This window comes from Molothrus ater, chromosome 2, assembly GCF_012460135.2.
Source record: "Molothrus ater isolate BHLD 08-10-18 breed brown headed cowbird chromosome 2, BPBGC_Mater_1.1, whole genome shotgun sequence".
Taxonomy (NCBI): domain Eukaryota; kingdom Metazoa; phylum Chordata; class Aves; order Passeriformes; family Icteridae; genus Molothrus; species Molothrus ater.
This window is the reverse complement of record NC_050479.2, coordinates 112,345,853-112,358,555: the sequence shown is the minus strand read 5'-3', so window position 1 is coordinate 112,358,555 and position 12,703 is coordinate 112,345,853. Positions and strand designations below refer to the sequence as shown.

The 12,703-nt window shown below is 43.9% G+C and overlaps 1 protein-coding gene across 1 annotated transcript in view; it reads left to right on the top strand.

The window, feature by feature from the left end:
* The first annotated feature begins 2,340 nt into the window (after positions 1-2,340).
* The window catches only part of CRYBG3 (crystallin beta-gamma domain containing 3), an 80,805-nt gene continuing 70,442 nt past the window's right edge, over positions 2,341-12,703 (top strand). The window contains 1 exon segment of the mRNA XM_036381089.2: positions 2,341-2,441. Coding sequence (XP_036236982.2) covers positions 2,341-2,441 — 101 coding nt within the window.

Sequence of the window (12,703 nt, the reverse complement as noted above, 5' to 3'; positions counted from 1 at the left end):
CCTCTGGGCACATGTGGACAGCCTTGGGATGCAGCAAGGCGTTCTGACTGCCTCTGTGTGCGCAAACCACTCACCATATTATGCTTAACTACATCCTGAGGTGATTACGAGGATTAATTAATGCTTAAATCCTTTGAAGACACCGGATGCTTTATAAATGCTAATTATTATATTCAGGTTTGCTACCTTGCTATTCAGGGATTAGATCTTACTTAAGCAATAGGTAGGGAAGCTGTGAGATGTGTGTGGCAAAGAAGAATGAAAAGTAATAAACAGGGAGAGCCTAAGCCTCCCTGCAGCCTGTTTGTGCAGTCCTAATCAATTGCTACTGTTCTAATTTGGTTTTGGAGCCTAATTACTTCTACTTTGAATGTCAGAAGGAGTGTCTCCTTTATAATGTTTCATTGGGAACTGCTGTTACATTTTGCAGTTTTAACCCCCATTGCCATTTCTGTGAGAATTGGCGACTATGTGTAGGTACACTAAAAGTGTGGCTTCTTGTTTTCCTCTATACTGTTCTGGAATGAAACACTTCATGGCTGTGTGCAAAGCTTGGGGCATCTGTATCACTGAGAGAACTGTCTGCTCCTTGTCTGGACATTGAATACTGGACAGAACCTTGTGTACTAAGTGCTGGTCCCCTGAATAAGGTTTGTGGCTGGTTTCTATTCTGTGAGAAAGCTACTTTTTGTAACCTGTGTCCAACCAGCTAGTCCAAATTCCGACTGCTTAAAAAATTAAGTGCGTGTCCAATATCCAGCTGTGTCTGTGTTTTTAAATTCCACATCAAAGCTATATGAGACTTGGACTATACAAAGCAGAGCTGTTTGCACATTTCTTAAAGATTTGTTCATAGCTGAGGTAGGAAAAAGAGGACAGAAAAGCAGACAGTAAGTTTTTTTCAGGCTGTTTTATTGCTGCTGCTCTGCAGATGGGCCTAGAGTACCAGCTTCATAATCTGCCTGTCACAATGACACAGTGGTTAAGAAAGAGGTTTGGGTATGGATTAAGGTGAAGAAATGGAAAAAACCTTACAAAAGAGAGGACATCACTGGCACAGGTTACCCAGAGGCCTTGGAGATACTCAAAAGCCATCAGGACACAGTCCTGGGTAATCTGCTCCAGGTGGTCCTGGTTAAGTAGGGGATTGGACCAGGTGACATCCTAAGATCCCTCCCAATCATTCCACAGTTCTGAGATGGCAAAAAGCAAAAGGGAGCTGATAGATAGGTGTAAGGTGGAGGTAGTCACAAAGAACAGCAGAGATGCTCACAAAGATGAGAAAGTGTGGTTCTGAATTTAAAACCTTGTGTCGAGGTTGGTCTACTTTACCAGTAACTCACACTCCGTGAATCATTAAGGTTTTGTGCATCACCTCGATCTATAAAATGAGGGTAGTATTTGTCACTGTGCTGTTGCAATGACAAGGTCATCTGTAGGTATAGTTTGATGTTAAGTCAAGGGTGGCCACAACTCTTGGAAGGAGCAAAATGAAGGGTTTGGTATTTAAAAGGCCAAAACCAAACAAAAAACTAAACTCCTTTCTAGGAAGTAAACTTTTTGAAGGACAGGAGAACTCCTTTTTTCCAGGCCGCTTTTCGTCAGCAAGCATGAACCCTCCAGTACCAGAGAGAGGGGAGAGCTGAAGCCGCTGCTGCCGTGTGCCTTCTCTCGATGCCGATGTTTACAGTGCTGAGCAGCAGGCACAGATGCTGTGGCAGCCGCGCTGTGCCCAGGACAGCGCCGGGCCAGTTCCTGACTTTGCACGGACAAACGAGTGCAGGATCGATCTCCAAGCTGGCCCCCCTCACAAAGCACCAGGCTGGCGCTGCGTTTGCAGTCAGTCAGGACTGTAGGTTCTCAAAGCTACCTAACCTTTTTCTTCAGAGGTTTGTTGTTGTTTTGTTTCGGCTTTTTTACCTCTGATCTTTTCTCTTTGTTCACACTAATTATGACCCATTAACTTAAAAAAAAGAAGCAACAAACCCAAATACAACGCGCCACCCTCCCGGCGCGGGGGCGGCGGGCCTTCCCCCTCCGCGGCCCTCGCTTCCCTCAGCGGCCCCGGGCGCTCGGCAGGGCAAGGGCTGGGCCCTCCCGCCTGAAGGGACGCGGACGGGGCTCCCCCATCTCCTCCTGCCGCTGCTACAGCCATCTCCCGCTCCGAGCGCGGCTCTCCCGGCCCGCCCCGCTGGCAGCAGGGCAGGGGCGGGGGCGCGGAGCGGCGGCTCCTCCCCGGGGCGGAGGGACGCACTCGCCGCCGCCGCCGCCGCGGGGACTCGGTGCCGGGCGGCTGCTGGCGGCGTCTACCGTCCCGTCCGGTCCGGTCCGGTCCCGGCGATGTCCGGCGGGGGCAGCCGGCGGCGGGCCGGCCCCTCCTGGCACAGCACTTTCTCTCGCTTCTTCTCCAGGAGCCCACCCGGCGAGGGGGCGGCGAACAGGTACGCGGGGCTCGGGGGCGGCGCGGTGCCACCTGCGGGGCCGGGGGACACCGGAGGCCACGGGGGGCGCGGGGCTGAGGGGGGCCCCGGGCCGTGTTGCGACACTGCTGGGTGGCGGGGCAGCGGGAGGAAGCGAGCGTTCCCCGTGGGGAGCCCGCGCGTCCCGCGGGCGGCTCCGAGGACGGCGGCGGGGCGGCGGCGGGTCCGGGGGAGCTGCGGAGCGGGCCGGGAGCGCGGCTGACAGCGGCTGCTACTGCCGGCAAGGGCGGGCTGTGCTGGGGCAGCGCTGCCGTGAGGGCACGGCTGCTGCTTGGGCGCTGGGGCAGGGGGACTCCGGGGCTCCCCGGGAGGTGCATCGAGCACCCCCGGCCCCGCCAGGCTCGGCGGAGCCCCGGTGGAACCGGCTGGGAATCGCGCACCCCACGGCTCCGCCGCCGTCAGCGTCCTGTGGCCCGGGTCGCAGCCCCTTCCTCGGGACTGAAAGCAGGGCAGGGCTTTGAGGGCTTTGTTTGTTTGGTTTTCCTTTTCAGTTTTCACGCTGGAAGTTTTCTTTTGGACTGGTGTAAATGAGGCGTTAATGCAACATAAATATTACTGATGTGTTTAAGTCTCAATGCAAAATTTGTGGTTTATGGAAACTTCAATATTAATAATTTTTTTTAGCGCAGGGAGACTTTACAAGATGAAAAGGTTTGGAAACTTCTTGTGTACTTGTTCCTCTTCCTTTTTTTTTTTTTTTTTTTCTTTTTCATTCTGGTGGCTGATTTCTGTCTGTAACTAGGAAAGAAGCACAGATAAGTTTTCTTCAGTTTCTCAGGCAGCCTCATTATTGGCCCAAGTTAACGAGCATATTTTTGTGGTGAAAAGGTGTTAACTGCCTAGGCCTTACTTCCTCAGGTGTAGTATTCTTTGCTTTTAACATGTTGGTTTTAATCTGAGTCATTCTTGATATAGGGCATAGGTTTGTGTTTAAACTGACAGACAGTAAATGCTGTTTAATCAGATAGACAGTGGCTATCGCAGTAGTTCTTTCAGTGAAAAGCTGTAGGATTGAGATGCATATTCTCAGCAATCATGGAAAATAGAAGAGCCTGTTGTCCTTTTACACTGACCATCTTCAACAGTCTTGTAAAAATGCACCATGAGGAATTTTAACTTTGCGGGGTTTGTTTCACTGTAAGCATTTGACATGCCAGTACACCACCAAGAATCCACTGGTCTCTTATGAGCAGAAAACGTTGCTTTGTTATTTCATGGAAAAAAGAAATCGGGAACCAGGCTGCTGAATCAAGGCCATCTCTACAATTGCTGGAATAGCCTGGCTGTTTTGTCTGGTGGGGGTGGTTAAGATATGGGAGAAGGCGAAGGTTTGGATCTGGAGAGGCAGTGGGACAGGTTTCATCGGATGACGCCTTGCCAGCTCCCTCCAGCTGTGGTTTGGGATAAACAGAAAAGCCTAGCGGCCACCTCGGTGAGGAAGAGAGCGATGCCACTTGAGTGGTTTGTGCACTACATGGCCGATCCGTAGGTAGCACTCATGGCAGACCTACTCCACTTAACTTGGGGCTGCAAGTCTAATCTCTATCCCAATCGCAGTTTCATTTCCTGCAGCCAGGAGCCTTTTCTTTATTCGGAAGCTGGGGTAGCCCGCGCAGATATGCAAAGGCTCTGGCCCCTCGGCCTCGTTGTTGAGTTCCTCACGAGGTTCGCTGCGGGGCGGTGGCCGTGACTCCTTCCCGGAGCGCAGGCAAGCGACAGCCCTCGCCATCCCAAGGCCCATTTGGTATGTTAAGGAGCTTTTCCTTGTTGTGCCGGGCTGCAGCGTGGCACGTTCGTCAGGAATGCTGACGTTCTCGTATTTGGTTTCCAGTGGCAGCCTTGTTCGCAGATTAGCGTAATTGCATACATTAGCCAGCGCCGGGCTGGGATGAGTGCCGCAGGTTCGCTCCTCGCGTTTATTCAGCGAGCTCGGCCGGGCAGCAGAATGGAACAAAGCCGGAGTGCGGGGAGGGGGCACCAGGGCTGCCCTGGGTGCTTGTTGTGAAGGTGTGGAGTGTGTGGGCGAGCTGGGGAATGCAGCTTTTGTAAAGGGCTAGGAGAAATGTATGCAGCGGCATGGAATCCCCTTCAGGTTATCAGTAGGATATATGTTGGAGCCAGACCAAGTTTGATATAGGTATATAAAACTTTTCTGTGGAGGTATTTTACTTACTGATGGGTTTCAAAAAAGTAGAAGACCTGAGTAGAGGGGGAGCAGTATATCATCACATCCACCCTGTGTGCCCGCACTGGCCTCTGGAGACATGCATCACACTTGATGCCTCTGCAGAATGTGATGGTTTCCTGAGTTATAAAAGCATGCAGAAATGAGCCTCTGTCCATCCAAAAGTCATTCTCTGTCTGCTCCTGCAAATTAGGCAGCAGTGGGTGTCTGGAAGCTGCCAGCTTTCCTTCCCCCATGGGCAGAGCTCCACTCTTGCTCCAGACCCTGCTCAGATTTACCTGTAAAAACCACAAGAACCAAAACCCAAACTTACCGTGACCCTGGTTTAAAATAGGAGGAAGGGGATCGGGGGGAGTTACATAGTTTGTTAATCAGCGTCTTGGACTCTTCTGAGAACCTCATTTGACAAAAAGCTTATGTTAATAACTTGCCCCTACAGCAATTTGTAGCTCTGATGAACATGAGACTCGCTGGAGGCTGGCTTGCTTGCTTGTGGAAAAAATAAGCTGCGCAGGTTAGTTGTAAGTTTCGTGGCAGCAAAAAGCGCAGCACATGCCTTAGGAGTTCACTTGGCTTTTACATAAAATGTAGCCAAATGGAAAGCATCTCCCACCCAGTGCTTGCCTGCTGCTTAAGAGTCTTCTTCAGAGTTGGGGCTGCTTTGAATGGCTTCAGTGCTCTTCATCCCAAGTCTTTTTCACTGACTTCCATCAAAGGCAGTCATTATCCTGGACTATTTGCTATTTTCAATAATACACATTTGGTTATTGGTTACCACAGTGTTTATCCTGGAGCAATCCAAATCCCCTGAGTGACAAAACCCAATTGCATTTTCACTATTCTAATAGGAGTCTTATAATTTTTAATTTTTTTTTTTACTAATGCATGTATTTTTAGTCCATCTGGAAGAAGACAACAGCTTTTACACTGTAAGTCTACACTATGGATTCCTTCAGAAATATGTGGCTTCTGTGGCTGAGTAATTGTTCTTTTATGAATAAATGTCACCGTTCAGGGGGGTGTGACACTTTTTACTGAGGTACCATCAAAATGTCCTTTGAACTATGAGTGCATTTTATTAGATATTCTGTGTAGCGTTTAGCAGGTTCGTTTCAGATCTCTTTTTCTCTCCAAGCACTGTTGGCTGGTCACAGAACTACCAGTGCAAGTTTGATTTGTCAGGATATTTTGTCTGCACTGCTGAAGTATACCAGAGACACCAAACAGGGAGGAGCAACCTTTTATCTGGTTTAGGATTTTGGGGGGCTGATTTGTTTGCTGGGATTTTTTTGGGGGGGCTGAGGTTGTTGTTCTATTCATCCATTAGTATCTTACTGAGAGCTTTCAGAGATGAAGAACTTGGTTTATTCTGCCTGAGGAGAGATTAGAGAGTCTTTTTCTTCCTTTGGGACTGCCAGTCATTGTTCCTGTTTACAAAGAACATGTATTTTTGTAGTTGTGAAAACTGCATTTGAGGGACTGCTGGAAATTGATGGAAAAGGGAGTAATAAATTTCAAACCTAGTTCCTCTGAAATTGCTGCCTCCTGGCTGGGTTTGATTCACATGCCATTGGCATCTTTGAAGAAATCCATTGTCTGCTGGAAACATCAGTCTCTGCTTTCTAATAAAGAACCTTTTACTTTCAAAAGCCAGAGCAGGATTCTTCGTGTTGTTGTTAAAATTTAGCTTATTTATGAGTCTACATGAGGGATGGTGGTTTGTGGAACCAGCAAGGGCATTACTCCAACTATATAGAAGAATTCAAATTAGACTTGCCTAAGTAAGGTGCATTATGAAAATTTTCTGTACATTTGTTAATTTGGGGTTTCTTTCTTCCTTTTTACTTCCTAGATTTTTCTATTATGGCTTCCATTGCAGGATAATTCAGAATAGTATGAAAGGCCCCAATTCAGCAGGGTAGCAGAGGGGTTGCCTATAATTAAGCAGGTAAATAGTTCTGTGCACTCTAGTGGGACTGCCTGCTTGATCAGAACACGTACTTGGATGTCTCATGGGACTGAGACCAGGAGGAGCAGGGCCAGCAGCTGGCCATGTGTGTGAGAGACATTTCCTGAAGGAAATGTTACTAGAGCTTTACTTATAATAGAAGAGCTCCTTGGAAGAAACAAAGCAACATCTTTTCCACTATTTTAAGTGTTAACAGCATTCTCTCCTTTTCCAGTTATTGGCATAAGGGCCAGAGTTAATGCAGAAATATTTCCAAAACAGCTACAAGTCTGTGGTTTTAAGGAAGAGTTTTGCAAAGATCAAAATTCCTTGGACTTCTCCTCTAGTGAACAAAAGGCTCCCAGGTGGAAAAAAATTAAGATTGTGATACGTGTTGCTGTGGGGATCGTATTTCTAATTTTTGTAAGTTCTTGAAAGGGTGGAAACCCAGCTACTGCTTTTAATTTCTGAGGGGCTTTTGGATTTTATACAGTTCAGTTAGTATATGTTATTATACTTGCAGACAGTAGCCTAGCCCTGGGTTGCTCAGGCAGGGTTCTCAGTTCTTCTGGTATATTAATTTTCATTTTTAGTACAATGTTTATCTGTTCTAACTGGCTTTGCAGTATCACTTTTGAAGACTTAAGGTCGGAAATGTTGCCTTCCTGACTCATTTCACTTTCCCATGTCAGTTTCCAGACACAAGACACAGTCTCCATTAGTGTTGTTATTGTGATTTCATTACTTGCCTTATTTTGAAATAGAATGTTGTTTTTCTGAATGTTCCACTACTTCTTAAGTTGATAAAATATTTTTCCTTCTGCTTAAGGAGGTCTTGAGACCTAAGTGTGTAAACACCTTGGGGATCTGCACTTCACCTACAGTGTTGTGTTGGTAAAAAATGTAGGAAGAAGTTATTTCTTGTGAGCACATGGACAGAAAAGGCAGGAAGAACTGCAGTGATAACATACTTTTATTTTAATCATCAGTTACAGGCTGAAAATTTGGCATAGAACCTATTTTGGTAGGAATGAAAAATGTATGCCTTCAAAATAAAAGAGTGAACTTTGGTGTCTGTAGGATGCTTCCTGGTATATGTTTTGTGATCAAAGATGGGAGTTCTGGAGAGTACATTCTTGAGTTCTGGGGAGTATTTTCTTGAAATAGCAGCCCTCTATACCTCTACTAAAAGTTTTCTCCTCCAGCCTGACTAGAAGAGCTTGCTGCACTTTACTTGTGACACCAGTCTCTCTTGCTTGTTTTTTCTGGGGTGATTGTCCTTAATGAATCTTTTTGAAATTCTGGTATGCTGTGTTTATCAGAACAACAGTTGCTGCTGCTTTAAAGCTCCCCTGGATTACTTTTTTTTAATATCTCCTATTTTTATGCCATTTTGTAAGTACCACTGTCAATCCCCCACACCGCAACCATGCCCTTTGCTAACAGTTCTATTCCCCATTAATTCAATACATTTAACCTTAATAAATGGTTTGTAAATCTGTTTCTGATTTGTACCAAGTGTTTGTGTTGGTGACCAGTAACATATCTATGTCATAAAAATGCTGTAAACTGTCTAACCAATCAGACTGGCAAACAGGGGGCAGACTCCAGAGCAGTGTTGGTTACTATGCCTGACAGATGCCAGAAGGAAAACCTTGATGTAATCTGGTATAATCGCACTGCCCAACACTGGAGTAAGCTCTGCTCAGAAACATTTCTATTTCTTTCTCCTGCCTTTGCAGGGCTGTGTAGTTCCCTCACATGTAAAACAGATTAAGTTATTTAGCAAGGGTCATCATAGTTATTTCTCTTAGTTCTAGCCTTTAAACTTAAAGGTACATGTTCAGTGTAACATCATGAATTTTTTCATGTAAACTTTCACTGTAAAATGTGGCCTATCTGTGACTTTTCTGACGAATTTATTTTCCATTATAGTTCTGGTTGCTTGTTTTAGTCTTCATTTAGTACTAACATACTTTGTGTAGCTGATATAAACCATGCAATGCAGCACTGCTATTGCAGAATGTGAAGCTGACCCAGCTTTGCTGCACAAGCAAAGAACAGTATGTAAATCAGCAGCAGAAACAGGTTTGAGAGGAAAAATTGTTTCAGTTAAAAGAATCTAAATTGCTTATTGCTCTCTGTAATCAAACCAGTTTCGAAATGAGGGTAGTTTAATTGAAAATAGTACATTTTGTGTATTTCAACACTTACATTAATCAGCAATTGTAACAGTTCTGCCAAAGTTCCTGCTTTCTCCTCCTGGCTCCTTTTCTCCTTCTTATCTTTCTCTGCTTTCTTTTCCTTTTCCTCTGTTTCCCTTCTATGTTTTTTTTAATGAAATAGCAGCTTTGCTTTCCTTTGACCCCCTAATTTCAAACTCAATAACTTGTTTTTGTAATTACCATTTGTCTTAATGTCTTCAGTTCATCTCCCTTATGTGTGTGGCCTAAGCTTAAGCACAGAAGCAGCAGCCAGAAACTTCACATTCAAATTTCTGTGCAAAATTCTCCCTCTCTCTTAATACAAGCCCCAACAGCCTTGCCAGAGACTAGAGGCAGATTTTGTCACTGCTGCTGCTATTTGGTTTCTCAAGATGTGTGTTAGCCTGGGAATCTTGCTGAGAACTTCACTGGAAATTTCTCATTTAGAAGCTTTTCAGAAAAGGGTGACATTGTGGTTTTGGGGGGAGAGAAACAGAGGAAAGAGGTTTAAATCCATTTAATTCATTGGGGTATTTTTCTTCTAAAATGCTAACAATTTTTATTTTCTGCGTAATACTAATATATTTTAGCTGTCACTCGATGCACAGCCAATTTTTTTCATCCAGTTGATCTCCCCTTATCTTGTTGCCACTGAGCTTTACAGGAATATTTTCCTTTCAGCTAATTTAACAAATGGTTACTGTACCCTTGCTCATATTCCTCAAGATACGTGCTGGGAATTTGGCTCTTAAAAAATTGACTTTTTAGATTAGGTTCTGATAGTTCTTCCAGCTGCACAGCCCACAAATGGCTTCACAAGTGTGATGATAATGCCTGGAGGAAGGTGTTTCCCTTTAAAGTCTATTTTATTTAGTTGCATTAAAAAAGAAGGATAGAAAAATTGATTTACTAAGTCTCCCAGGCGACCTGAGAAGTTAATAAACATGGGATTGATTGTAACATCACTGAAAGATGGGAATTGTCAAGCTCAGTTTTGTTTATGAGATTACAGCTTCCTTGACAAACTGCTGAAATACCATCCTTAGATGCTTAAGACTTTGCACTGATGCTCCACTTAAAATATTTGCAAGTGCAATAACAGCAGGCTAAAGCTCAACATAGAGAGGATTGTAAAAAAACCCAGATGTAATAAATCATTTTGTACTTGATCTGTTTGATGAAAATGAAAAGGATGTATTTTTGAATCCATTTAATATCTTCACAGATAATTTAAAAGAGGAAAAAACTGTAGCACGTGAAGTTTGCAGATGATTTGAGTGAAAAGTATGGAAATCACCATGTAGATGACATTGGAAACAAACAAAGTTGCCACGGTTGGCAGCCAGTTAAAGACGAGCTGCCAAAGTGGTGGCTCAGAGAAGAAAATAGGATTGTCGGGTGTATAAACAACAAACCATGTGTGTTCTGTGCATGCTTTGGTTACTGCAGTACCAAGTCCAGTTTTGGTGTCCATGATTTATTATGAAAAAGATGCTGGCATACTGAAAAGGGCTCTGAAAAGATGTCCAGAACAATTTGATGTCTGGAAAAACTCCCTCACAGACTAAAGTGAAGTAGCTCAGTGGCATTTAGTTTAGAAATGACAATGTTAAAGTTTGAGGAATGACTCTGCCTCAAGGAATGTAACTGGAAGGGAAATCAGATCTAAGTGCTTGATGTTATAGACCTGTGGCTTCAAGAGGTTATTTGAATCTGAGACGTTTATAATCTGTCCCACATAGATGTAGATTGATTGAGAGATGAGACTTGAATAGTTAAGCCTCATAAGTAGTGAATTTAGTAGTAGTTTACATGGAAAGGTCTTATTTACCAAAGTGGTAATTTTTCCATAGTTTGTTGTTTTTCAACCAAAGCTCATAACTTCTTGTCACGTGTTAAAGGCTTGATGCAGGTCTCCCTTGGTGAAATTTCCTAATCTAGATTATGCAGGAGGCCAGCTGCAGTAATCATAAGGGTCTGTATGGCAAGCAGGGTAGCTGGTGGATATATACATATATGTAAATTTTAATTTCAAAGTCTGAATTTTTTTGCAGTCACCTTTTTAATTACCACTCGGAAACTGGGACAAAGAATTAACCAATACTAAGCAACCTATGGCTCTTTGCAGTTTTGTCATAAAAATTTCATTACTACTACTGGTTTGTGGATATGGTGTGAGAATTCCTGTAATGTGCTGAAACCTCATTGAGGTCTTGCACATCTATATTTGATGGTATTATTAGACTTGTGGATTTCCACTCATTTACATTCTTCAGGGAGACTCTTGCACAAATGGATTTTAAAGTACTAGGTGATGAAATCCTTGTTTCAATGTTTCTCCATTGAAATATCTTTCTGGAAGGTACAGCACTGCACGTATAACTGTTGGCACAAAGTAAAATTGGAAAGAAGTCATGACATCATGAGGTGTATTTCCCAGAGAGAGATGTTAGGTTTGTTCAGAGAGAAAGAATAGGCAGGGGCTGTCATTACATCCCAGAATGCTGAAATAAAGTAAACCTAAAAGACATCTTTGAGGTTGGGCATTGCTTATTCTCTTGCCGTTACAAGTCTCACATTAAATGGTTCCTGGGTTAATCTGAGAGGACCAGTTAAAAGCAAACAATGCCAGCCTTATGCAGTAGCAGGGTGGGTTTGGCTACTCGGAGAGTCATCTGTCCCCAGGAGAGAGGAGACGGCAAAAGGCTGGAGGACTCACCTGCCTGGTTCCATGTGGGCTGCATGAAACATAAATGCTGGAGCTGCTGCATTGGAAAAGATTTGATTCAAAGCCCTGGGAGAAGTAAATCCACTTGTCAGCATCCACAAGTGCTGTGGTGGTGCTGAACTGAAGTTCAGCTTTCGTCAGCTGTCCCCATTTCCTTAAGGGAGTGTCCATTAATTTCCCCCTTCCCAAACAGCAACAGGCAGTCTCTGCCTTCTGCTCATAAAAGGAACCTAAAATATCACAGCAATTACTTTCAGTTTGAAGAACTCTGCCTGTGGTCAGTCTGATCCAAACTTGTGTGTTTGTGCTTTATTCCTTGTATGTTTCCTGTAGCTTATTTTTTTTTATCTGTCACAACACATTCACAATCTGCTGCGTGCATAACATGGGTGGGGTGGATTAATAAAGGAAGAAGGGGATGGGCTTTTAATTTGTGAGTTCTGAGGATTGTTATGAAGGACAAGGGTGGAGGAAGCAGACTTCTCACACCATACAGAGATGCTGTGAGGGCCTTTTGAAGATGTGATTGTTTGTAATTGTCTTGTTCTGTTTTTAGAGGCAGTTGCAAAAGACCTTGAAAGCCGTGTACTTAAATATGCTCCATTAAATTGCTTTTTTTTTTTGTTGCTGACTGTAATCCCTCATGTAATCTCTCTTTGTGTGAGCAGCAATGCAGAATTTGAACATGTCTTGCTCATAAGAGTCTCTAACCTCTCTTTCCAAAGTGTAATGATTAAAAACTTGGACCATAAACCTGCTTCTGGTTCAGACACCACCTGTCCAAGTAATACAGAAAGGTCAAAACGGAGGCAGCAGCAGAGGAACAAAAAGCAATAGAAAATGGCACAAAGAAAGGTTTTTTGAGAAGATACAAAAGATACCGTTCTGTAACTTAAATTTAATCTTGATTAGTTAGAGAATAAGAGTGATGCTAATCAGGTTAGGCATGCTGGCAAGACAGTAGAAAGAGCAGCAAGACAGTTGAGGAGAAATCCCTCTAAACCTTCGCTAAAGATTAATCCATCTCTGTTGGATGCACTAATATGTAAGAGAAAAAGGAATGTCTAGCAGAAATAGCAACAGAAGGGCAGTAGATTACATGTCTGAGAGGCTTGAGTTTCTAGAATTAATTGTGACTGTGTCTTTTTATTTAGTATT